The sequence below is a fragment of the Lynx canadensis genome, chromosome B4 (assembly GCF_007474595.2).
Source record: "Lynx canadensis isolate LIC74 chromosome B4, mLynCan4.pri.v2, whole genome shotgun sequence".
NCBI lineage: Eukaryota > Metazoa > Chordata > Mammalia > Carnivora > Felidae > Lynx > Lynx canadensis.
This window is the reverse complement of record NC_044309.1, coordinates 54573256-54600514: the sequence shown is the minus strand read 5'-3', so window position 1 is coordinate 54600514 and position 27259 is coordinate 54573256. Positions and strand designations below refer to the sequence as shown.

Genomic DNA, 27259 nt, shown 5'->3' with positions numbered 1-27259 from the left:
TCTGGTTCAGTGACATCACATTGATAACTTGGAACTGGCCATGGTGGGAGTCTCTAGAGAGTGAAGACAGTGAACACTACCCATCATGGCTTGATTAATTGTGTCTCGATTGTCTAGACTTAAGAAAGGGATAAAGTATTAACAATGCAGATTAAGCTTAAAAGGGTTGTGTTTAGGAGCGCCTGCATGGCTCAGTTGGTTAAGCAGCCGACTCCAGCTCAGGTCATGGTCTCACGGTTCATGGGTTCAAGCCCCACATCGGGCTCTGTGCTGACAGCTCAGAGCCTGGAGCCTGCTTCCCATTTTGTTTCTCCCTCTCTCTCTGCCCCTCCCCCACTCATGCTGTCTCTCTCTCTCTCTCTCTCTCTCTCTCTGTCATAAATAAATAAACTTAAAAATTAAAAAAAAAAGGGGGGGGGTTGTGTCTATGGTTGTTACACAAAATTGTGAGTGGCACAAAAACATGAGGAGATATTTTTCCAGTATTCAAAGGCTAATGTCCAACTCAGGGAAGAAGTCACTCATGTCACCGATGAACCTATGGAGTTCTGACATTTATCTCACGTCAGAACTACTACGTTCAGGCATTGAAACCATGTACTAGTTCTGAATACAAGATTTTGGCCAAAGTCAACAAAAGCATTTGGGAGTATTTAATCATCTAGAATTTATAATAAGGGGTACATTACATATATATTTAATAGACTTTATTCTTTAGATAAGTTTTAGGTTCACAGCAAAGTTGAGCAGAAAGTACAGAAAGCTCCCATGTACTCCTTACCTGGGAACATATGTAGCCTTCCCCACTATCAATATCTCCAACCACAATGGTATATCTGTTACAATTGGTGAACCTATATTGACACATTATTACCTACCAAGATCCATAGTTTACATTGTTTGTACCTTCTGTGAGTTTTGATAAATGTATGACATGTATCCATCATTACAAAATCATACAGAATAGTTTCACTGTCCTAAAAATCTTCTGTGCTCTGCCTATTCAACCCTGCCCCCATTTGAGCACTGATCTTTTTATTGTCTTCATAGTTTTGCCTTTTCCAGAATGTCATATAGTTGGAATCATACAATATTTAACCTTTTCAGATTGGCTTTTTTTCACTTAGTAATATACATTTTTTTTTCCACGTACATTTTTCTTCATCGCTTGCTAGCTCATTTCTTTTTAGTGCTGAAAAATATTCCATTGTCTGGATGTACTGCAGTTTATTCATTCACTCACCTATTAAAGGATATTTTAACGGCTCCCATGTTTTATCAATTATGAATAAAGCTGATACAAACACTGTGTGTAGGTTTTTGTGTGTACATTTTTTTATTATTTGGAAATTGTATGCTGTACATCTTTTATATCAGTAAAATGTGTAGTAAATTTATGTACGAATATATACTTATATTTTGATTTTTCATTCTTAAACATTTACCTGGACACCACTGCTTTAAAAGACCATGGTAAACACTTTGGACTTTACTCTGAGTGAAATGGGAAGCCACTGAAGGATTTTGAGCAGAGGAGGGGTTGGCATTTTTAAAGGTTCCCTCTAGTCGTTGTACTGAGTAGACACCTTGCCAGAATAGAAACAGGGAGATAGATTAGGAGGTGATTACCTCGAGGTGAGAGAGGATTGTGATTTGGGTGAAGGCTTCTAGTCTGATCTAATTTAGATTAGATTCCTAGTATCTCTGTCTCTTAGCTCTGTTACTCTGGGCTAACTCATGCCTGGGGCAATGGAGAATGGCCTATTACATAGCTCTCCTCTTTCCTGCCTGAGGTAGGAGCAATTGAGAAATAAGACAACAGTCAGCCACTAGAAAACAAAATAAAATCTTTATTGTTGGGATGCCTGGTTCGCTCAGTAGGTAGAGCATGTGATTCTTGATCTCAGGGTTGTAAATTTGAGCCCCATGTTGGGTGTAGAGATTACTTGGAAATAAAGTCTTAAAACAATACCCTTATTGTCAACGAAATCTGGGTTGAAGGATGTAGTTCAGCATGAGAACAAAAACGGGCACATTTTTCCTCCAATCTAGGCCTTGGAACCTGAGGGAAAGTAGGTCCACAGACTAGATACACAGAATGGAGAGAGAGAGAAAAGCACCCACACTTTTTTCTTTTTCTTTTTACTCCTCTCTCTCTCTCTCTTTCTCCCTGAATCTAGAACACAAGGATTCTACAGTATCAGAATACCAAACGGTAGATTTTTTGCTTTAATTTTTTCTATTCTTTTTTTCTCATTAGAATTTTCCCTTTTTTAGGTGATTTTGCACCCAGAGTTCCTATCCTCCACCAGCCCCTTATTACCCATGGATTATGAAGAGTTTGTTCGAGGTTGTCATCTAGGAGTTTTTCCTTCATACTATGAACCATGGGGTTATACTCCAGGTATATGGCTTGTATAGATTGGGGAATGTTTTAAATTTTATTAATATTTTATGCATATAGATATAATATTCAAAGCTGATATGTAACTCCACTAAGGTTAAATTATAATAATACATTATATTACAAAGAAAAAGAATGTTTTATAAAGATTACATGTTATTGAGTTATCTCTACCAGTCCCAACTATCCATGTAAAGGAGAAATTGACTGCAAGTAAATTTAATATGAAAAACAATGGTCCAGCAAAAGTATTCTCTAAAACTTATTTCAAAGTGGGTTTTTTAAAAATTAATGGATGTATTTAATTTTTAGTAGGGAACACATTCACATAGTTAAAGAAATAAATAATATAAGAAGGTGTACAGTGAAAAGTTTTCTTCATACCCTTGTCATTCAAAAAAGAGGTACTTTTAAGATAAAATGCCAATTCAGTGGTAGGTATTATGACCAGTGACATCCTTCCATTCAGGCCCTTTTACCTCTTCATCCTCCTTTTGTTCTTTTCTCTCTAGTGGTGGATTCTTGGATCCACTATCTGTTTTCCATTTTTGTCCCTTATGAGCATGGTTGTCATTGGTATCAAGAGCACTCAATTTGTATTTGTACAGAAATGCCTATTAAAAAGGAAACAAGTACTTTACATATATGACAATGGAAAGAATGTAATACTAACTTTTCCTTCTCACATTGGCAATCAGAGATTTTCCTTTTTATTTAAATATAATTCCATTTAGAATTTTAAAAGAAAAGGTTCAGAAAATGTTTTTACAAATAATTAATACATTTTGCTTTCTGATCTCAATGTCATCATTGCCCAACTGAGAGGCGGCAGCAGTCAAGGTTAGGGAGATCATAGGTTGAATTATGTAGAGGAAGAATTTTTCTAATCTTTGTATTCTGATCCCAGAATTTCAATATAGATTTTAAAATTCTATATAGGGGATACCTGGGTGGCACAGTCAGTTAAGTGTATGACTTTGGCTCAGGTCATGATCTTGTGGTTCGTGAGTTCAAGCCACACATCCGGCTCCCTGCTGTCACTACAAAGCCCACTTTGGATCCTCTGTCTCCCTCTCTCTCTGCCCCTCCCCCACTCGTTCTCTCTCTGTCTCTCTCTCTCTCTCAAATAAATAGACATCTAGAAGGAAAAAGAATAAAATTCTATATAAATAGGATCTTACTTTACAACAAGAGCAACATGAAGTCTCTGCATCTTTTGACATAAGGCCCTATTCTATCATTTTAAGTTCCACCAAGAATAATTTGCCAGGAGCTGTAAAAACATGAAAACTTTTGGGGGGAAATAGATAAAGGATTATCCCCTCCTGAAATATGGCACAGAAAAGCTATTGATCTAACTCCTCCAGCTATCACTCTTGTAGTTCTAAAAATTGTTATGGGTATCAGTTCACTTCTGTAAAGATGATATCTCCTTATGAAATGCCCACATGTCATCTTAAATTGTTTATAATAGAGTGTCTATCCTTTAAGATACATGAAATGCACATTTTACTGGTGGACTTCACATTTTGTTATTGACTTTTGTTCCTTTTATTTCTAGGAAGTAACATACTTTATTATCAAGGAAGTTTCAAAAATAAAGAAGCACAAAATCAAAGCATGAGTGACTGAGGGATATGGGAAGTCATTTATGTTGGGTAAAGAGCATGTTCTATAAATTACAGAGGACTTTCCACCAAATGTCATTTTATAGGACAAAGATAAACTTAACCCAAATGATAGAGGAGATACATCTAGTGTTTTAAGATAAAGGCCACCAAAGGTGTTATAAAAGATAAGTAGATAGGAAAAGAAGGTTGAGAAATACTCCATAGTGAATGAGTCATTCTCTGTTTTGAATTACCCAAAGAAAGTTGGCCACCCTTCACCTAACCTATAGTTACAGGAATAACAATATCTCTTCTGTGGTATAAGTTTGGTGTTAGCATGTTAGATAACTCTATTTGTTTTAGAATAACTTTTTATCTGATACTAAGTTTAACATACTCCAGAAAGTATTCATTTAAGTCTGTGTTTTGTGTTTTGAGAAAATCTAATGAATATTAGCACATGCTCCATTAAATTCATTCAATGAACATATACTAAGGTTATGGGTACCTGGTATTTCAATACATGTGTGTTAATGAGTATTTAATAAAAATAAGGTTCAGTGAACTTGTGTGGAATTGTAGGCAAAATTCCTTATACATATATGCATAAGAATTTTTCTGGGAAGGAAGTCCAGGTTTGCATTAGATTCTTGTATGAGTCAATAATCCCTGTCTCATTTTCTCCTCCACCAACCCCTCTCCACCAAATTAGGAAACCACATCTCTCTAGAGGAAATACTTGCAGAGCAGAAGAGAAGGAAGGGCACTGTCTAAATTGTATTACTTCTTGAATAGTGGGGAAATCTTTTTTTTTTAACCCCAAACTACCAGTCAACCAAGAGTGATTCCATAAACAAATGTAAATTCCTTGTTAAAAATGAAGACATCCTTGTGAGCAGTAACATTTCTTTTTCTAAAAACGTTTATTTATTCATTTTAAGAGAGAGAGAAAGAGAGGGTGTCTGCTAGGGGGGGAGGGACAGGGAGAGAGAGTTGTCAGTGCAGACCCTGACATGGGCCTCTGTCCCAGGAACTGTGAGATCATATCCTGAGGCGCTCAACTGACTGAGCCACCCAGGCATCCTGAGAAGTAATACTTCTTTAAAAACAAACAAGAAAACCAAAACCAAAACAAAACAAAACAAAAACCATATCTGCTATTTTATGAAAAACAAGTTTTGACTAGAAGGTGAGAGAGGACTACCTTCAGGGACCACTTGGAAAAGGGGAGGGATCTGTGGCATGGCAGATTAATTTGATAGGAGGAGGTGCTCATGTCCAAAGTCTATTTACTGACACCACAAACTCACCACTTACTTTGAGACATGGCTTAGAATGGAGCAAAAAACAAAACCAGCTGGAATGAGAGAGGCAGTATAGAGTAGCAGTTCCAAACGAGAGCCCTGGAGCTGAGCGCCTGCCTTCAAATCCCAGCTCTACCCCATTCCCTGGCTTTATGACATTGGGCAAATTATTTAACCTCAATTTCTTCATCTGTAAGATGGAGATAATGACAGTCTCACTTCACACGGTTGTTGAGAAGATTAAATGAGTTAATACATGTAAAGAGCTCAGTACTGTGCCTGGTACAAAATAAACATCACTATTACTAGGCAGACTTGGGCTTTTGCCCCCTCTGCGTGCATTAGAGGATATAGGGACTGGTCTGAAGCCAAGCGTTTGTCTATTTCCCCGGCAGCTGAATGTACGGTGATGGGTATCCCCAGTGTGACAACAAACCTGTCCGGCTTTGGCTGTTTCATGCAGGAGCACGTGGCTGATCCTACTGCCTACGGTGGGTGAGGTTTTTCATCATTCACCCAACACAGGGAGAAGTGACCTCTAGGCAAACAAAGCACAGGGTCTTTATGGAGCCTAACTCTAAAGCTATCCTGATGATTAAAGTAATGTTTATACTTCTTGTTTAATTAAAAGTAGATTTAATTATGTGGTTCACAGAAAACATAAAAATGCTGTTAATATTAAATATATGGTCCAAAAGACAAACCATAAAAGGCATGCTAAACTTGGACAAGTCTGGCCCTTTTATCTTTTTATTTTCTGAACTGGTTTGGCTCTTTACTGTCTAGAAGTGACATTACAGTAACCATGGCCTTAGAGTATGTAGATTGGTCAGTGTCATTATTTTTTTTTTAATTTTTTTTTTACATTTATTTATTTTTGAGACAGAGAGAGAGCATGAACAGGGGAGGGTCAGAGAAAGAGGGAAACACCGAATCTGAAACAGGCTCCAGGCTCTGAGCTGTCAGCACAGAGCCCGACGCGGGGCTCGAACCCACAGACTGTGAGATCATGACCTGAGCCGAAGTCGGACGCTCAACCGACTGAGCCACCCAGGCGCCCCAGTGTCATTATTTTAAGGGTCTGTGCCAAGTTAGCAAAATTCACTTAAATTGTTTAAGATGGCGGGAGAATTTGCATACCACCATCTCTGTGTCCATGTTGCCCAGCAGCAAGAAAGGGAGAGGGGATAGATTGTCTGCCCACACATTGCCAATTTCCTGGTCTCCTACCCTTGCATTGTCACGGTTCTCTTTCCTCAGGCTACAGCTGTGGTTCTCAGCCAGTGGTGCATGGTGGGAACACCAAGGGGCCTAAAAAAATCACTGACACCCAGGTCTCACCCCAGAGATTCTGGTTAGTGAGCAGTCCTGGGGAGAATCCCTGATCCAGGGTTTTCCTCTGCTGCCAAATTTTTTAACAAGATCCATTGTGTTGGCTGTGTGTTGGTGACAGTGGTGAACCATTAGGAGGAGATCACGGGAGAAATACAGTCTTGGAAGGGGAAAGATGACACAGGCAGTGGGGGCTGTCAGGGAGTGGGTAATGCATGTGGCGGTCTGAGATAGAATGTAAGGAATGGGAGAAGAAATATTCCGAGGGAGAAGAAATATTCCAAGGTTAGCCCTACGTTTATCTGTGCTTTGGTTTTTGTGCCCCTCAGGCATTTACATTGTTGACAGGCGGTTCCAGTCTCCAGATGATTCCTGCAACCAGCTGACTCAGTTTCTCTATGGATTTTGCAAACAGTCCCGCCGCCAGAGAATTATTCAGAGAAACCGAACTGAGAGGCTCTCCGATCTTCTGGATTGGAGATACTTGGGCAGAGTAAGCAAGTCTGTGATTAAGAGAGCCACTTTAAAAATCCCACTGAGGGGCGCCTGCGTGGCGCAGTCGGTTAAGCGTCCGACTTCAGCCAGGTCACGATCTCTCGGTCCGTGAGTTCGAGCCCCGCGTCGGCTATGGGCTGATGGCTCAGAGCCTGGAGCCTGTTTCCGATTCTGTGTCTCCCTCTCTCTCTGCCCCCTCCCTCGTTCATGCTCTGTCTCTCTCTGTCCCAAAAATAAATAAACGTTGAAAAATAAAATAAAAATTAAAAAAAAATTAAAAAAAAATAAAAATCCCACTGAACTATAAAAATCGAGATTCTTGTCATAATCTACAAAGTCAACTTAGTACCATCATTGTTAAAATCTCCAGTAATGTTTTCACGTACTTTTTTACTTACTATAAACTCACAAAGTCCTAACTTCAAATCTTCATATTTAGTTTGAGCTTATAACAGCAAATCCGTCAGGAGCTAGCTGTGATCTTACCAGTTACTCTATTGTCAGTGCTTAACTTGATGCATTACAGGTATTGGTTCATGAATATGAGGAAAACATCTAAAGAAACATTTGTATCTTGTTTGACTCTAAGCCATAACATGACCATATGCCTCAAATACAGTGGGAATGGGAATAACTTTGTTTTTCAAATGACAAGTACAGAAAATACCTCCTTTCAATTATGCAATAGGTTTGTAAGTACCCAGAGGTCTATATATCTTAGCACTGGATGATTTAATAAAGAATAAGTTGACTTTGCCTTCACATAATAGATCTGTTTAGATATCGCTAAACTCTCCCTGAAAAATGATAGATGTTCCATTTGCAGACTGTCTACACATGCTAATGACAGTGCCTTACAATCCTGGGTGATTAATTGTACTGTCTGCATTTTGTAATAAAACCAGAATGATAAGGCTATTACAAGTTATGTTTCTTACCTAAGGTCTGAAGCAGAATTTAAGTCCAGTTTGTCTGATTATTCAGACCCCACCTTTTCCCCATGTTATACTGCTTTTCTATGGAATGAAGCCAGTGTTTTCAGTCCCCTTAGTGCTCAATTCAGAGTTTTCAGTAAGGTCAGTATGGCTTTTCCCTCCAACATTTGTTTTAAGTTTATTTATTTATGAGAGAGAGAGAGAGAGAGAGAGAATCCCAAGCAGGCTCTGTGCTGTCAACATGGAGCCCAATGCGGGACTTGAACCCATGAACTGTGAGATCATGACCTGAGCTGAAACCAAGAGTCTGATGCTCAACTGACTGAGCCATCCAGGTGCCCCTCTCTCCAACTTTTTGTAGTATTTCTTTACCTATTCACTGGAAAATAATAAAACTATAAACTCATTTTTTTCTGTTTTTAAATTTAGGGTGAATAGGTTTTACCACTTTATTTTTTTTTTAATTTTTTAACGTTTTTATTTATTTTTGAGACAGAGAGAGAGAGTGAACAGGGGAGGGGCAGAGAGAGAGGGAGACACAGAATCTGAAACAGGCTCCAGGCTCTGAGCAGTCAGCACAGAGCCCGACGCGGGGCTCGAACTCACAGACCGTGAGATCATGACCTGAGCCGAAGTTGGACGCTTAACCGACCGAGCCACCCAGGCGCCCCGGTTTTACCACTTTAAAAATGGATTTTATAACTAGGAGAATAAGATTTTACATAATAACTTAGTTACTGAAATATATAATTTTTTAAACCTGTGAATTGGTTTTCTATCACAGTATTATCAACATGCCAGGTACCTGACATTAAGCAGAGCTTTTCCAGATAAATTCCATATGGAACCTACATCACCACCAACGGTAAGTGTTTTATGTATTGTGGATTTGTTTTGAAAGCTAAATTTCTTATGTATGGTAAGTCCTACCAATACCTTTGAATTTAGAAGTAGTTAAATACACAAACTATTATACTTTTTTCATAATTTTGCCCTAAAGCAAAGAATAGAGGAACCAACAGATCAGACCAAGTCAAAGCCCTTGATTCAGAGTTAGCCTTATGCAGATGGGCAGACAGTCAACTAATTCATGTTGTTGAAGCACCCCCACATTAAAACTCTCCCTGCTTTAGTGCTTGAAACTGCTTTGTTAGACCCCCATTCTCTTGAGAGTTCTTAAGAAATGAACTGCCCTGCTTTCATAGCCAGTGAACTCACTATCCAAGGAAATGTTGAGATACAGGTGACTACTTGGCAAGAGAAAGAGTGAATTCAGGAACCACAGGAGGAGTTGGATTAGATGAGTATTCATGTACCAGTCAGCAGTGCCCCCAGGAGTCTTCTTCTGAAGTTCACTTAGATATCTATATTCATGAGACCAGCATAGGCTACTTGTCACCACATTCTCTTAGAAGGATGTAAGATAGGAAACACAGCTTGAAGTAGGGCAGCATCAGACATTTCTCTTCAGTGGGATTCATTCTTACAGCCGTCTACATAGCAGTCCAAAAGTTACACTTCTTTGCCACCCTATCCACCAGGTAAAAGCTTAGGTGTAAAAAAGATGAAACCTATATTATTAGGTATGAGACCTATCTTAGCTTAGTAGTTTTATGCCTCCCCACCCCCCGCCCCCACCCAGGAGCCAATATCTCACAGCTTCCATGATCTCCACAAAGAATATGTACAGTTATAAGAGTCATCAAATTCAGGGATTCCCCAAAGCTATAATCCTTGTCAAGTATTTATAAATCCTCTGAGTTCAGATGTAATCTCCCAGTCAGGAGTCACTTTTACCATAATCAATTTTGCTTAATAATACAACTTATGGTCTACCTCCATCAGGTCTCAAGGGAAATGGATCTAAAAAGTTAACCCAAGGTAGAATTTGCCCATATGGAAAATGACAGGGTTTTTAAAACCCTTCAGAATACAAATTCCAACTCTCATGTTCATGATTTTAACAGGGTTAATTGCTTAGTTTATTTAGAGGCAGTCACTCTACTTGATGGTAATTCACCTATATTCATCCATTTATTCAGCGTATTCAATTAGTAAGTATTGAGCTCCTGCTTTGAGCCAGGTCCTAAATGCATGACGCAGCTCGTTTTTTCTTTTCTTTTTTATTGCTTTCAGGCAAAATATCTGAACCTTGCAGTGATTGTATAGGTATGACATGATAATAATGTGCACAAATAGTTGACATACAGAGTGACGAGGGCTGCAACTATTTTATACAGTTGTCCTCCCTGGTCAAGCATGTGTGCTGTTAAAGGGCAAGAATCTTGGTTTTCATCTTTGTTTCCTCAGTGACCTTATGGTGCCAGACCCATAGTTGTGCTTAGCTCTTGTTTAACAAATGAGTTATCTGAGTGAATCTTAGGTAGAAGGGCAATTTGATTAAATCTAGTGATATTTACTCATTAACTGAACTAAAAGTAACTGGTGGAATTTCAGGGTAAACTAAGTGACCTGGCTTCCAGGATTCTTTCTAATGGTGGCTGTCCATGCATGTCCAGAATGCCGATATTCTGCAATTTCATTGAGCAAATCTGAAAAGTGACACAGAGACTGAGAATATCAGCAGCGTAACATGACAGTTAATATTAAAGGATCTGGAGCGATCATAGCCCTGATACAAATCTTTGCTCTAACACAGGGTCATGCTGTGTGACCTTGGGCAAGTCATCTGACCTCTCTAATCCTCAGTTGTCTCTGTATGTGGGAAAAACAAATTTATTGGTGTTGTTACTAGGAATAAGTAAGAAAACATAGGTAGGTAGGTAGGTAGGTAGGTAGATAGATAGATGGCACCTGGCACATTTCAGTGCATAATAAAAGGAAGTTATTTATTTAATGAATCTCTCCTGAGCTTGCTGGTATCAGAATCAAAATAAATCAAAGATAATAGCTCATGAACAGACCATAAAAAATATCCAACTATGCTTTTTTATTAAATGCACATGCAAAGTGTTTACAGCATTGGAAAACTCAAGAAGTCATTATAGTGTTTGTGACTTATTTTTGTCTTTGGCAGACAGAAGGATTTAAATATCCCAGGCCTTCCTCAGTTCCACCTTCCCCTTCAGGGTCTCAGGTCTCTAGTCCTCAGAGCAGTGATGTGGAAGATGAAGAGGATGAGCGCTACAATGAGGAAGAGGAGGCTGAAAGGGATCGGTTAAATATCAAGTCGCCATGGTCTCTGGGCCGTGTTCCTCGTGGGAAGAAAAAGCTGCATGGTGAATACAAGAACTGAATTCCACGCTTGTAGAACAGAACTAATGTAGTAAGAACATAGTGAGAATGATTACTTATAGACATGAAAATGCTACAGATTTCTTTTTCTTCTTCCATTACAACAGGATTTATTCTCTGCCTCCAAAGGGGAGAAAATTAAGTGAATGGCAATTTTGTAATTTTAATAAAGTCCAAGTTATTTTCCCCTACTCCTTTTTCCCCAGTAAATTTAGGCACGAGGAAGAGTGTTCATTAAAGGAGGAAGACTAGATGTGGGGTGTTGTTGTTGTTGTTGTTTTAAGTAGGCTACAAATGTGGGACTTGAATTCACAACCTTGATATCAGGACCTGAGCTGAGATCAAGAGCCAGATGCTTAACCAACTGAGTCACCCAGATGCTCTTAGAAATGTTTTTAAAATGGTTATTGTCAGCAATAAGAATTTTCATTTGCTAGTGTTTATTTTTAAGTGATCATCACCATAATCCTTTGCTTAGTATTTATACAGCTTCCATAACTACCAAACAAGCCTCCCAGTTTCCCCACAAAGGATTCTGATCTCAGCCCTGAATGTCTACTACAAACATATTTTAATTAACTCAGTCTTTAGTGATTATTTCCATGTTTCACATGAGTCAGAACCATGAATTTCTATCTAGCTTTGTAGATAATCAAAATCCGTAAGAAAACAAGCTACCTTAAATCCAGATCCTGATACCTATTCGTGCATATTTACAAGGTCACGTCTCAACTTAATGATGGGAAGATGTTACCATCTGTACTATGCCATCTGACTGAAACAATTTTTCTGTTCTTTAAAAGGAAAGCTTTTTCAAAAACTTGGTCAATCAATCAGTCTTCTATAAATGATGAATTGTTAAATCCAAGTGAATTAGTATGTCAATATCAACATATCAATTAAGCTTTCATTGATGTCTTGTAAATAAGACATTTAATAAGATAACTTGTAGAAAGCACCTACTATGAAATAGTGCCTTGTAAAGGATAACATTTAAAACTGTCTTTTAAAAAATTAGCAAAAAGAAAATATAGAGTCTACTTAATTATAATAAGAACAATGTTTCTAAACACATCCATGATGTGCTTAGGGACATTGTTGAGTGATTGTAAACATATCTTTGCTTTAAATGTAATTAAACCTAAGAGCTCCTGGGTGGCTGTCCGTTGAGTGTCCAACTCATGGTTTTGGCTCATGTCATGATCTCACGGTTTGTGGGATCGAGGCCTATGTTGGGCTCTGCGCTGAGCACAGAGCTTGTTTAGGATTCTCTTTCTCTCTCTATCTCTGCCCCTCTCCCACTCTCTCTCAATATAAATTTAAAAACTTTAAAAAAATTATTAAATGTAATTACTTCTAAATAGGCAAAAAAAAAAAAAAAAAAGAAAAGAAAAAAAGAAACCACCTTCATTCTTGGATTATTTTTTTTTTCCCCACAACTTGAGTATTGTTACATTTAGATCACAGTGAAAACCTTGGCTGGCATATCAGTTCACCTAGATCTGCAGAGCTTTTAAAAAAGTTTTAGTCTGTTCAGTGTGGGATTGTTGATGGCAACAAGGGAAGAATAACAACGACCGTGGTGGGTCTGGGTTGAATGGCTCAGGACTGGGGGAAAACTGTAATCTAGCTCTCCACTGCTTGCCCCATTGATGAGAATAAAGGCAAGAAAAATGCAGTTTATGTTAAATCTCCTTACAGCCTGCAGCCCACTGATAGATGCAGGACATGACACGCCTCAAGGGGTTCACGGCTGCCTTAACGCCTTAATGTTTATATTTCATTAAAGACTAAAAGCAACCTTATCTTGACAATAGCTAAATCTTCAAGGTGCTGCAAGACCCTGCTTTCAGCTTACAAAAATTTCTTGGAAATTTATGTTACCTCTACCCCACCCCCCTCCACAAACTTAAAATATATAATCAGTCATCCCTCATATTTGTAGATACAGCTCTTTCTGCCCATGGGTCCTGTCCCCATGCTATAATAAAATCACCTTTTTGCACCAAAACTATCTCAGAAATTCTTTCTTAGCTGTTCGCTCTCAAACTGAAACTTCAAATCGCATCACTATTGTTAAGAAAAAGTAGATGAATGGTGGATATATGCCATAAATCAGGTCACAATGGAAGATGATTGCAAACTCACCTCATTTAGGGCCCAGGAGAAAGGGAAATAAATTACCTAAAGCCTAATCCTTGAAATATGTCCTGTGCATGCCAAATTAACCCAACATCTGCAGAGCAGTTTGGGAAGGTCTGCACAGAGAGTCAGAAAATAGGAGATGGATTTGTATTATAATGTAGATATTCACTTGCTGAAGTGCCAGAAAGATCTCATTATAAAAAGGGGTTTCAGTGTTACAATAACAATGAAAATATATTCCTAGTAAGGGGGCACAATATGTCTATTCAAATGATACCCTTGGTTGGTAACTGGTTAGTCTATTGTTATTGAAAGCATGAGATTTCCTCCATAAAATAGCTTCTTAATAAAACATTTTAAAATTCAAGTGCTTTTTTTTTCTGAATGAAAGAATAGTTCTCTGATTAGAAAGGAGTACAAATGATAGAGTCCATGGAAATACACTGACTTGCAAACACCTATTTTTTTTTAATGTTTATTTATTTGAGCGAGAAGGTGTGCACACACATGCGCGTGCACACACACACACACACACACACACGAGTGGAGGGGAAGAGACAGGGAGAGAGACAGAGAGAGAGACAGAGAGAGAGAGAGAGTCCCAAGCAGGCTCTGTACTGTCAGCACAGAGCCTGACACGGGGCTGGATCCATGACCCTGGGATCATGACTGAACTGAAATCAAGAATCAGACACTTAACTGATGGAGCCACCCAGCGCCCCAGCCAGTGCAAAGCCAGGCATGTTTCTACCCTGGACTCGGTCCTCTATTCAGACAGCTGCTGCCACTGGACTCCATCCCCTTGCTCCAGTCATTTACTGTCCTTTCCCCAAGACTGACAAAGCCAGGTGAAGATCAACAAATAGGGCTGTTAGTAGGTGACTCTGTTTCTAGCATAGTGCCTTATACACAGTTGTTGCACAAATGAATGGTCTTATTGGGAGAAACAGAAGTGCAAGAAAATGGATGTTTTTCAAGAATGTATGTCTTCATAAATTGGAGTACAGGAACCATAGAAAATAGTGTGTGCCTGACCAGCCATCAAGACATGTTTCATGCATTGCACCACCCTTCCTTCCATGTCAAGAGTTAGGGTGCGCAGAGCTGGTTTTATATATACTGATGAGACTAGAACATGTGACAAGTGCTCTGCTAATAGTTTCCCACAAGGAGGACTCAGGAGAGGGACTGGTCAAGGTGCTTGGAGAGGTCCAAAGGGTGAAGATATACTTCTATGAAGACATGTGAGGGATACAAAGAAGAGGTCATATTAGAAATAAACTCTTACTAACAGAATTTATAGTCCAGTAAGAGGAAACCAACAGGTGACATCCCCACTTCCCTTTCTCCTGGCGCTGAAGCAAAATAATGTAACTTATTTTGATTATCCAATCAAGGTTGATAGGATACAGATGTTTATTTCTCATAACCAGATAAAGGGGAAATGCTAGTTGGAGGCTGGTTTTACCATGCCAGGGCCTCTGCTGTCCCTCTCCTCATGGGATCATTATGGTGCTGTTGGGGGAGAGGAGGCACCCACTGGGGAAACCCAGGGGAAAAAAGAGTAATTGAGAGCCCATGCTGGGGGCCAGATGGCAAAAGGTGAGAAAGGATACAGAAGCAAACAGGGAAGAGCAGTGGACACTGTCCTGTCCAGTGGGAGCTGTCCACCTGAAGGAAGTGGTATTCTAGGACATGGATGTGACTTGCAGGCAGGTATTTCCCAATTTTAAAATATAAGCCATACAATGTGAACATTTTTTGTTCATTTCAGTTTTGAAAAAGATAGAAATAAAGAGAACTGAAAAATATCCCAAGACAGACAGAATGTTATAGCAGCTGGGCAGAGGGGCCTGTATGCAACTACTATGTTAATCAGCACATCTGTATGGCAGAACAACATTCAAGGAATTCAGGCGCCTATAATATACTTGGTATTCTATACATTATTAATAGTATTATAACACTGTATTATTTTAACAGCTGTTGGTTATTTCGAAGGTTTTTTTTAATGTTTATTTATTTTTTTTTTCAACGTTTATTTATTTTTGGGACAGAGAGAGACAGAGCATGAACGGGGGAGGGGCAGAGAGAGAGGGAGACACAGAATCGGAAACAGGCTCCAGGCTCTGAGCCGTCAGCCCAGAGCCCGACGCGGGGCTCGAACTCACGGACCGCGAGATCGTGACCTGGCTGAAGTCGGACGCCCAACCGACGGCGCCACCCAGGCGCCCCTTTAATGTTTATTTTTGAGAGAGAGAGAGAGAGAGAGAGAGAGAGACAGAGCACGAGTGGGGGAGGGGAAGAGAGAGAGGGAGACAGAATCCGAAGCAGGATCCAGGCTCTGAGCTGTCAGCACAGAGTCTGACGTGGGGCTTAAACTCACGGACCACGATATCATGACCTGAGCCAAAGTCAGATACTTAACCAACTGAGCCACCCACATACCTCCTGAAAGTTTTTAAAAACTCTGTTTTAGTGTGAAATACTTGAGGTTGTTCTGCTTAGTTGTGGGAAGAATTATTTCACATGATAGGGTTTTAAAATATTCTTGGAATAAGCATGATGTTTAAATAGCCAATATGTATAAGTCTATGTCAGATGAGTAAAATCTCAATATACTGGATACAAGCACTATCTAGAAAATCTACTTTAAAGTCAATTCATAATAAATGACAGGTGCCTATATAATACCACATAGTTTTTTTAATGCTAGCATATTAGTTTTTGCAAGAGATCCGTGTTACATTAACTTGAATATAGTTTCATTATTCAATTATGAAACAAGATACAGACAAATCTTATAAGCAAGGTTTTGACTTCATAACACAGTGAAACTGTAATCTCAAGGTACAGATACATTCACATAAAGGTATTCTTTAGCTACTGAATAATGGCTATATATTGATGACAATAAGAATTAACAATGTTTTCCACTTATGACATTTATCAATAATAGCTCTCAATTAATTAGGTCAAAAAATTAACATGGTGATCACATTCCAATTCCAAAAAAATAGGTTATTATGCTTGCTGTGGATATGTGTGTGTGTGTTACTGCATGTGTGTGTTTTTTTCAGACAGTTTTGAACCTAAGTTCAAAGTTTTGAGAAGAACCAGATTGGGCATATCACTCTGTACTGATGTTATCAGGGTGTTTTATGTAATGTTTTAAGGTAAAATAAAGCCTAGAACTCTAGCTAATTAGAGTAAGCAGACTCTTTGAATCTGTTTAGCTGTGAAAAATGAGTTACCTCTGAAAAACTGGTTTGTTCCTTTTGTACAATGTACACAGGGACAGAGTGTGTCTCCATCTGCTTATTTCCCAGTAACTCCCAGAATTCAGGGAGATCCCCAAATAACACAAAGGGAAGCTCTCCATTGTGGAACCTTCCACCAGCTTCAGAGATCATGCCCTCTTTCAGCAACTACACTGAAGTGTTCTTATCACAGGGCTTCTTCCCAGTCAACTCCTTCCTCTTCCCTTCTTAATTTATGTCTCCTAGATGAACTATTAAGAGAACACTCTACTCTTTCCCATCCTGCCATGCCTCCCCATCCCCCCACCCATGAAGATGGGAAAAAGGCAGAAAAGGAGAGGGAGATCTGCTGCTGAGTGACAAGACAATGCAAGGGGTAACAGAATGAAAAAAAAAAAACCAACAACTGAGAATCACTAGATCAAGATAGACTCGTTTTAACAAAAAGAAAGCACACTCTAAAGAGTCGCTGGCCTTATGCTTAATTCTAAAGGGGACTAAGACACAAGGTGACCTAAACAGGACCAGAAGCAATGAAAGAAGGTGATGCTCTCAGCTAAGAACTCTACATTACCTTTGTTGCTGGAAAGAATGAAACTGGTTGTGCATGTTCCTAAGATTACAACTGAAGTAAAAAGCCTCCAAAGGCTTTATTTACATGGCTCATGTTTTCAACAAGAACAGAACTGTATTTGAATGTAATTTGGTCTATTTTCCCCAGGTTAGTAGTCTTCTAGGATTCTGGTTTGATCAAAGTTTTCTTCTCCAGCTGTGAGAAAAAAAAATACATAAAATAAACATAATTCTCCGTGTTTTAAAAGGAGAAAAGATAAGATAAAGAGAACTTTAAAAAACAAACATTTAGCCTCCTAGATTATGTTAACTCCTGCACTTTGCTATGGAGAATCAAAATAAGTGTGTTTTGATCGATTTGGTTTAAAATTTTTTCCCCTCATATCTACACACATAGGGGAACTCACATGTCACATGTCACTCTCTAGAATGAGTGAAACTATAATATGGTATGTTTGGTAGAAATCTGAAAAGGCCACATATCTTGCTCTAAGTGTGCCACATGTCTAAAATATCCACCATTAGGGATGCCTGGGTGGCTCAGTTGGTTAAGCATACAATTTCAGCTCAGGTCATGATCTCGGGGTCCATGAGTTTGAGCCCCACGTCGGGCTCTGTGCTGGCAGCTCGGAGCCTGGAGCCTGCTTCAGATTCTGTGTCTCCCTCTCTCTCTGGCCCTCCCCTACTTGTGCTCTCTCTCTCTCTCTCTCAAAAATAAATAAACATTAAAAAAATTAAAATAAATAAAATAAAAAATAAAATAAAATATCCACAATTAGAACCATTAAATTGCATCAAGGCACTGTTTCCCTGTTTCCTATTAACAATGCATCCTACTTGGAAAGATGACATGGGAATACTTTTGCACATATTCTCTTATTACCTGAGCTATACTAGGCCTGGGGAAGAAATGAAACAAAAAGAGGAGACACTTGTTAGCTGGATGGGATTGCAAAACTTTAGAGCATGAGGTATCACTTCCGGGGCAGGATAGCTAAGAAGTCAGATGATAGCAGGTTCCTGGGACTGTAACAACGGGGCAGAAGAGCTAAAACTTACCATGGTGTCAGGACTGGGAGTTGCCAGAGGAAAATGCATCTCCTAACCTTCCTTAAGATTATTTCTAGATAAAATCACATTCCTTTAGTTAGTTACAATATAATTCAAATGTCTGAGTTACATTTTAACTTGAATGGCTAGCACATTTTAGAATATTACAGATGATGGGCTGCTCTTTAAAGAGAAGGGGGAAAAAAAAACTCTGTAAGAAGTGCATCCTTGTATATCAATTACTAAAATAAAAGTTAACTATATAAAATAAGAGTCTACCAAGTAATACTTAGGGATTTTAGAATAAAAATATTAAAGGCAGCTAGTAACGAATATATCGTATGTAAATCCAAAACTTTCTCATCAATTCAAAGTAATAAAATTTTGTTCCCTTATTTCATCATCAGAAACAAGCTACTGTGGAAACTTCAATGACTACAAAATTACATTTATTTTCCAGGGAGCCTGGTGGTTCAGTGGGTTAAGTGTCCAACTCTTGATTTCGGCTCAGGTCATGATCCCAGGGTCATGGGATTGAGCTGCATGTCAGGCTCTGCACTGAGCATGGAGCCTGCTTGGGATTCTCTCTCTCTCTACTCCTCTCCTCCACTCGTGCTCTCTCTCTCTCTAAAATAAAAAATTTTAAGTTATATTTATTTTCCAAAAAAGACTTGAAATTGGGACCTATAATCACACACCCTTTCCTAAAGTTTCTAATGAAGATTCTTCTTCCTCTCTTTAATTTTTTTTTAATGTTATTTATTCTCGAGAGAGAGACACACACACACACAGACACAGCGTGAGCAGGGGAGGGCCAGAGAGGGAGACACAGAATGCAAAGCACACTCCAGGCTCTGAGCTGTCAGCACAGAACCAGACATCGAACTCATGAACCGTGAGATCCTGACATGAGCCAAAGTCAGATGCTCAACCGACTGAGCCACCCAGGGGCCCCTTTCTTCCCCTCTTTGAAATTACCCCCCCCCTTTCATTCTAGCTCACTTTTTATTTATTTATTTTCTTTCTGGCTTCACACATCTTCCCAAACACCAAATCAAAAATGTCTCCTTCAATCCATCTTCGCCAGCGATCTCCTAACACATTTCAACAATCAGTAAGCATGCCTGCCGAATGTCCAATTTAGTAAAGGTCATCTTGGATGCAGCATCCTCTATCCATGATCCAAATACTTCTCACCTTTTCATTGCAAGAGTCCTGAGAGCCAGGACAGGTAGCACTGCTTACTTCTTGTCCCCAGTTCGCTCTCAACAAGGTTTCAGAAGGGGCATGGCAGTGGCAAGTAGTATCACTGGGCAGGGGCTGAGCTAAAGTCCTGTGAACTGCTATTCAGTGACCTGTCCTAGCCAACAGGATCTTCCTTTCCATTGATTTCTGTACTCTTACTAACCATTCTGCTCCATGTGATGCTTTAATCACTCCTTTCTTGGAACTCTCCATTCTTGATTTCTGGATATGCTGTTATTCTGGTTCTCCTCTTACATCCCTGCCTTCTCCTTTAAAAGTCCCTTCACTGATATGACTTTCCTCCATTCCCCTTAATCTCTAGGTACTCTCCAAGGCAAATCCTTTATTGTCTGCCCTTCTCCTGTTATATCTGAGGCCTAGAAGAGATTTCTATTTTCATGGTTTCACTCTTTATTAACTGGCTCTGAATTCCAGTAGTTCCCATATCTGACTGACCATCAGAATCATTTGGGGGAACTTTCCAAGGATACAGATTCTGAGGCCTCATTCAAGTTTTACAGAATCAGAATCTCTGGGTCTAAGGCTGAGCCATCTGTATTTTGAGGACTCTCTCCAGTTAACTCCAATGGAACCAGTCCATAGATGGATAATTGAGAACCACTGACCTACACTCCTTTACTCACTGGACTGTCTCTGTCATCTCAAACTGAACTTCCATTATATCCACAGAAATTTTCATTCCTCACCAGCATAACCATTTCAAACTCCCATAATACCACTTCAAAAATGTGCTTGTTCTGGATTCCCTTTTATCCTTTCGGTGAATAGTTACTTATTCTTCCTTCCAGGATACCTCGGAGTGGAGCCTCTCTGTCCATTCCTGACTGCTCCACCTCATCTCCTCACTCCTGTGGTTTCCTTTCACTTTCCTTGGCTTCTCCCTGATCCCCATCTGTGGTCTTTCCTGTTCGATACAATGCATTTGAGAGACAGCAAGATATAATGGAGAGAGCAGTGGAATCACTTGGACCTGAGTTAAAATCCCAACGTGGCTTTTTACCAATTGCATGACTTTAGGAAAGTAAACACACCTCATAAAGGTTCAGTTTTCTCAGCTATAAAGATTAGCATTCATATCTGACACAGGCAGATGTTCCTATATTGTAGATATTGTTACTGTTCTTGTTACTCTCTGAACCATAATCATTGTTTTATTGTTACTCTGTGTGCCATAATCAGATTCATCCTCCTTCACCATGTCATCATTCTGCTGTGAATCCAGAGGACTTCTTACTGATTCTCAAACAAAGACAAATTATCTTCATTCTTCATCTCGGTTCTAGTAAGTACCTGCTATGTAATAGTGGGCAAGCTACTTAATCTTTTTGTGCCTCTATTTCCTCACCTGGAAAGTGTGGATAATAATGTCCTTACCTCCCAGGGTTACTATGAGGGCTAAAAGTATTGACCTATATCATATGCTGAAACAGCACCTGGCCCCCTGCATTATAGTAAGCCCTCAACAACTAGTAGCTCCGGGCAGTAGTAATAATAGCAGTAATGGTCGTCCTAGCTCTAACATAACCACTCCTCCTGCGTTCTGCTATTCCACTGACTGCTCACCCTATCATTTTGCTGCAAAGATTGTCCTCATTCCTGCTTCCCCTTAATCTGCTTTCTTCTCCGCCTGCCAGTTAGCTGGCGCCTAGCAGGCATAAATGCATATTTGCTCAATTAAGTATTATAATCCCCACTACCCATCCACGTTGACCTCGGCCTTGCACTGAGTTCAGAAGACCTCCAATCCCACTCTCTTGCATTTGCTTCTCATCAGTATTTTTTTTTTCCCCAAGAAAACCATAAGCTTGAAGCTGGAAAATACGTTTTGCTCTTTTTTCCTCCTCATATGGCCCATCCAATAGTAGGCACCAAGGATATGTCTTCTCCATTAGCATACGTGTCAGAGCACAAGGCCAGCAGCCTGTGCTTTGATCACCAGACCACTTGCTATATATATATATATATTTTTTTTTAATATTTAAAAATTTAAATTATGTCACAATATGGCATCATTACAATTTTTGAGAGGGAACATTCTAGGTCTGAATAATGCTTTGATGACCTCTATTGTTAATAGTAACTAAAACTATGTACCTTGTTCCAACTGGCTCTCATAGCAACCCTGCACATGGGTATCATTATTCCATTTTACCAATAAGGATACTAAGACTCAGGGTCATCCAGCTAGTAAAGCAGCAGAACAAGGATTTGAACCCAGTCTGTTACATACTCCAAAGCCCTGACTTACCTAGTAGCAAGATGCCTTAATTCAACTAGTGGTTTCAATGCTACATGGACAGAGTGTCTCTATTTTTAAAAAAATTTTTGAAATGTTTATTTATTTTTGAGAGGCAGAGCACGAACTGGGGAAGGGCAGAGAGAGACACAGAATCTGAAGCTGGCTGCAGGTTCTGAGCTGTCAGCACAGTTCGATGCGGGGCTGGAACTCACCAGCCCTGAGATCATGACCTGAGCGAAGTCGGATGCCTAACTGACCAGGCCACCCAGGTGGTCCAGAGTGTCTCTATTTGAAAATTATACCTAATCTTCATATAGAAGCAGCTGTATAGGATAATGAAAATTACACAGGCTTAGAATCTATTAGGATCAGCCGTAAGATACTGCTACATATGCAAGTAAAAACTATTTCATTGTCAACAATTTCATTTGGCCCAGTCTTTAATAGTGAGCAATTGGATTTAACATTTTTAAACCTCTTTGGCTTCAATTCAGTTTTATTAACTGTATATAATGAGGTTGAACTTTGAACATTTTTAGTGCTAGAGTTCTAAGTGAAAATAAGGTCACAATAGGCTCTGGTTTATGAAATTAATATGAAATTCCCCAGTGTCCTCAAGGAAATGTTTTCATGTTCTTGGGGACTCACGTTAATGAGAAATGTGCTAGTGTTTATATAAGAAAGATGTATGAATTGTTTGTGGAGGGGGGCAACTGTTAATTATATTCAAAAATCTGAACAAAGGCAACTTGGTATTCAACACAGAATCCCAAAAGTGATCAAAGCTTCCCTGTCCCGCAGTTGAAAGCAGTCACTATATTTGTACCTTCTTGTGGTCTCTGCAAGGAAGCCAGTAGCAGAGCTGCTGTCTCTGGAAGAGTTAGTAGTTGGGGATTTGGGCTTCGTCTTTCTGGAGAAATAAAAGTGTATACACATTCTTATTAGCATTTAAATATTCCTGTAGTAGATAAACCCTATTCTGATATACTATAAATAGAAAAACCCTTATAAAATAGGTTTTTGATGCCTTAGCCAAGGATGCCCCTTCCACAGAGGACTGATTTTTATGAATTGAAACATTTCACACTTCTCTTGGACGTTACTTACAATTGGTTTTGCTGTGTATTACATATATGGAAAGGAATTTAAATATACTGCAGACAATGCCATGAAAGGAGAGTGCATTAGGATAAAGGACCCTGAGTAACTTTTCCCTTCAGAGCTTAACATGGGATGTCTGGGCAGAAACATCTGGATGGGATGGATCCTCCTTGGAGTCTCGACTACTTCCTCTCTCATTCGTTCAAAGCAGTTTGAAATAATAATCTATATTCTTGGCCACACATAAGTAAAATAACAGTCCCTGGCCCTACTCTTAATGGCCCCTGCCTATGAACTATTTCCGGTTTTGAGCTGCTTTAGAGCCCTTTCTAGTAATGAATAGGAGCGTACATTTGAAGTTTCCGGGAAAAACACTAGTTTAATAACAAGAACATTGAAGAGGAAACCGTGTAAAGGTCTTGCCAAAAGCGGGGAGGTACATTTAGGGGCAGTTGCACAGTTCTCACTCCTCCTCCTCCTCCTTGACTCCTCGAACGTGAAGTCCAGGTCTGGCCTGTCCTGGATAACCCCCACCCCCGGGGACCTCTGCACACCCGTCGGCCAGAGGGAGCAGCCGAGGCCCAGTTCAGCCTCGGGAGCGTCAGCCCCAGCCTCAGCCGCGCACCAGTGCGCGGTGCCCTGGCTGCCAGCTTGGACTCAGCCCTGGCTGGCTCTCCCCCAGGGTGGCCCCGGAGCCACGTCCCTCCCGGGGCGGAGCCGCAGTTGTTCGGCGCCTGGCCGAGCGCGCCCTGCCCGCTGAGTCCTGCTGCCAGTCTCCGGACCGCCCCCCTCTCCTTGGCTCACTCACCCGGGGGCGGCCGGTCCGAGAGGTCCTTCTTCCGACTCTGGTCCGAGATGAAGCGGCGCCCCTCTGCAAAGGCGAGACGCGGGGCTGAGCTGGCCGGCTAAACACTCAACAATCGCGGTTAAAATGGGCTCCGCGCCGCGGGTCCCCAGGTCAGGAGGGGTGGGTCCGCGGCGGCGGCCTGGGTCCGCGCGGGACAGCCGGTTTTCGGGCGCTCGTCGCGCACCCCCAGACTGCACCAAGCGCCCTTTACCAGCGCCCCGCCCCTGCGCTGCCCGCCCCCAGACGAGCCCTGCCCCCACGCCTGTCTGCGCCGAGCCGGGACCGGCCCGAGCACTTCCTGCACTTGCTGCACCCAGCCGGTACCTGCCCGCGCCCGGCCCGCCGCGGCGCATGGGCTTTGGAGCGGTGGTCGGGTTCACAAGCCCGTGGGGTGTTTCCCAGGCCAGTCTGCAGTCTTCCTGTGCGGCAAGAGCCAGCAACCCTCCACTTGAGGATGGAGAATTTCTAACAATCAGGGAGTCTTTTTCTTCCGTTGCCACACCCCCCCCCACCCCCACTCTGTCCTGCAGGATGACCTCGGCTATTAAGGGAACACACTCGATATTACTTTCTCCCCACGCATCTATCCCATGGATTCTTACACCCCTAAAGATCTTCCTTTATTGATGTAGGGAGAGCAAAGTATTTGGAACGTACGTGCACCCTTCAGATAGAGCATAGATTGGGGAGTCCAGTTCCTTCTCTCAAAGAGTCCCTACAACACAGGTAGAAGAGAAAAGCGGTTAATAACACAATGTAGCCCAGTCCTCTATTAGAAAAAAGAAGGAAAGAGGGGGAGGGAGGGAGGGAGAAGAGAAAAAAGAAAAGAAGGAAGGGAGGGAAAGAACATCCAGGAGCCTCGGTGTTTGCGTTTGATTACCTGTGGCGCGCTGCTGGAATTTCCTATGAAAGAAAACACTAGAAAAAGAGCCAAGGTTGTTGCCACCACACTTCTGAGTCCCTACAAGAAAAGATCAAAGAAAGTAGTTTCTGTGCCTATAGGATCTTCTACTCCATTACACCCGAACAATTACAAACCTCTTACTTTTCGACGTGCTCTATTTTTGATAATTATTTTTAATAACACTTAGCATGTGGGGGAGAGGGCGATTCCCTAGTCTACCTTGTAATTAATCCGCAAGGGAGTTCTCTTTGTAAGAAAAAGTAGAAATATGTTTTTTCCATTAATTCACTCAAATGACTGATTTTTTTGAAGTAAAATCAAATGATTTTTATATTTTAAGGCATATTGTTTAAATATCCGTTAGCTTATAAAATGCTTATTAAAGATAAAATGGGTAAGAAACTATAAAGCGTTTCATAAAATAGCTTAAAAGTCTCAAGTAAAACTTCTACTTACCTTCATGTTCTGCTCCTTTCCAGAACCTGAGGTAACTACAACTTTGCCTGTCAGTTTTCTAATCTTGTTCTGAGAGTGGGGCTTTTAAATCTTAGTGTCTAGGACCCCTCCGGATCTTCCGCAGAGTTAGGGAGTCCATAGGGACTTCTTGTCAGTATTCAAGATTGAGAGGATCTGATGATTTTTCCAGGGAGATTCATTTGCAGGAAGTAGAGAAATGATTGATGAGTGGGCATCACTTATTTAGATACTGACCACATCAGCCAGGAGATATCCTGAATATATCAGAATCATCTTTTTTTGCTTTTCCCACTAGCTTCCCAAAGTAGTTATTAGTAGTAGTAGAGACAATGATTAACAAGCCCAGGCTGAATCAAAAGTAAATGAATACAGTAAGCAAACTTGTTTTGGGTAGCTAGCTATCAAAGCTATCACTGATGACTAAAGATGAATCCTTTGGGCAGAAATGAAAAGGTTAGGGGATCTCAATGGAATTTTACATCAATCCTTCACCTAAGTATCCATTCGATTCTTTAACAAACATTTATTAAAAGCCTACTATGTATTGGACATTTCTTCTTTTAGTTCAAGGGACACAGCCATGCATTAAAAAGACACCTTCTCTGCTGTGATCAAGCTTATCTTCCAGTCAGGGGAGAAATACCGTAAACTAGTAAACAGGTAAATAAGGTAATTCAAAACTGTTTTAAATGCTTTATAAAGTAAAAATAAGCTAGGTGATGTGATAAGGTAAGTGGTGGGCTGGTTTAGGGAAGGCAACAATTGAAGGGGTCTGGAAGGATCAGGTAGAGTCAGACATGAGATGAGTTAGAGTGAGAATTAGTGTAACAGGCAGAGTAAAGAAAAGCAAAATCTTGGGATGACAAAGAGCTTGGCTTGTTTGAGGAATAGGAATTGGCTTGTTTGACCAATGAGGCCAAAGCTAAGTTGGTCACTGGGTGATAGGCGAGAGCACTTGGAAATGAGGTTGGAGAGGAAGAATTGGACCAGTTCATGTGCAAACATGGTTATAAGCAAAAGTGATGATGGCTTAGATTTGGGTGGTACTTGCAGGGAATGGAGAGCTGTAAATGAATTTGGGATAGATGTTAGAGATAGAAAATGTAGAACCTGTGGATAAATGGGATATGAGAGTATAAGAAAAATAAATCAAGGATGAATTTTGGGTTTTTGGCTTAAACATTGGGTATGATAAAGCCATTACTGAAATTGGAGACTTCATAAGGAGCCAGTTAAAGAGACGGAAATTAAATTTGAATATTAAAATTAAAATATGCATTAAGCATTCAAGTTGAAATGTTAAGTAGGCAGTTGGAAATGCAAAACTCTACAGAGCTCAGCAAAGAGGTCACCAGCCTATAATTTTTTTTAATGTTTTTTATTTATTTTGAGAGGAAAAGAGAATATGTGAAAGGGGGAAGGGCAGAGAGAGAGGGAGACAATGGGGCTCAAACCCACGAACCCAGAGATTATGACCTGAGCCAAAGTCGGATGCTTAACCAACGGAGCCATCAGGCACCTGCGTAGTACAACCTTTTAATAAAGCATGAAGCCTGTTTACCAATAGACACAAACATCTTTAGTGTCTCTCCAATAGGAATCCAAAGCTCACTCACCTAACCAAGTAAGGCACCCAAACGCCCCGAGACTTTTTTCTAAAGGCAGAATTCAAATTTAAGAATTCTATGAATTTTAAGGAAGGAAAAGGATTGGAATTGAACAAGAACACCTAGAGACTAAGAGGAGTTACAAAAGAGAAGCAGGGGGCACCTGGGTTGCTTAGTCGGTTGAGCATCCAAATTCAGCTCAGGTCAGGATCTCATAGTTTATGAGTTCAAGCCCCACATCTGGCTCACTGACTCACTGCTGTCAGCACAGAGCTTGCTTCAGATACTCACTCCCTCTCTCTCTGCCCCTCTCCTGCTTGCACTCTCTCAAAAATAAATTAAAAGAAGAAGAAGAAGAAGAAGAAGAAGAAGAAGAAGAAGAAGAAGAAGAAGAAGGGAAACAGGGACAGAGCTATGAAAACAAACATACAGAGATAAACAGGAGGAGAGCCAGC

At 40.3% G+C, this 27259-nt stretch overlaps 2 protein-coding genes across 2 annotated transcripts in view; one reads left to right on the top strand and one right to left on the bottom strand.

The window, feature by feature from the left end:
* Positions 1-11336, top strand: part of GYS2 (glycogen synthase 2) — a 56029-nt gene extending 44693 nt beyond the window's left edge. Inside the window, exons 12-16 of the mRNA XM_030322088.1 lie at positions 2278-2404; positions 5714-5809; positions 6980-7143; positions 8865-8945; positions 11118-11336. Of these exons, the coding sequence (XP_030177948.1) occupies positions 2278-2404; positions 5714-5809; positions 6980-7143; positions 8865-8945; positions 11118-11336 (687 nt within the window). The remainder of the gene's footprint in view (positions 1-2277; positions 2405-5713; positions 5810-6979; positions 7144-8864; positions 8946-11117) is intronic.
* A 4830-nt stretch (positions 11337-16166) lies between these two features.
* SPX (spexin hormone) lies at positions 16167-25182 on the bottom strand. The gene is made up of 6 exons (XM_030322236.1): positions 25177-25182; positions 24697-24777; positions 24474-24531; positions 23778-23840; positions 22695-22778; positions 16167-17509 (listed from the first exon to the last, which is right to left on the bottom strand). Exons 1-6 carry the CDS (start codon positions 25180-25182, stop codon positions 17463-17465), a joined length of 339 nt encoding a protein of 112 aa, XP_030178096.1. The 3' UTR covers positions 16167-17462.
* Between the last annotated feature and the right edge of the window lie 2077 nt (positions 25183-27259).

Coding starts and splice junctions, on each gene's coding strand:
- SPX (XM_030322236.1), bottom strand. Junction 24,532..24,696: donor ATTCCAGCAGCGCGCCACAG/GTAATCAAACGC, acceptor CCTGTGTTGTAG/GGACTCTTTGAGAGAAGGAA. Junction 23,841..24,473: donor GCTCTATCTGAAGGGTGCAC/GTACGTTCCAAA, acceptor TCGCCTTTGCAG/AGGGGCGCCGCTTCATCTCG.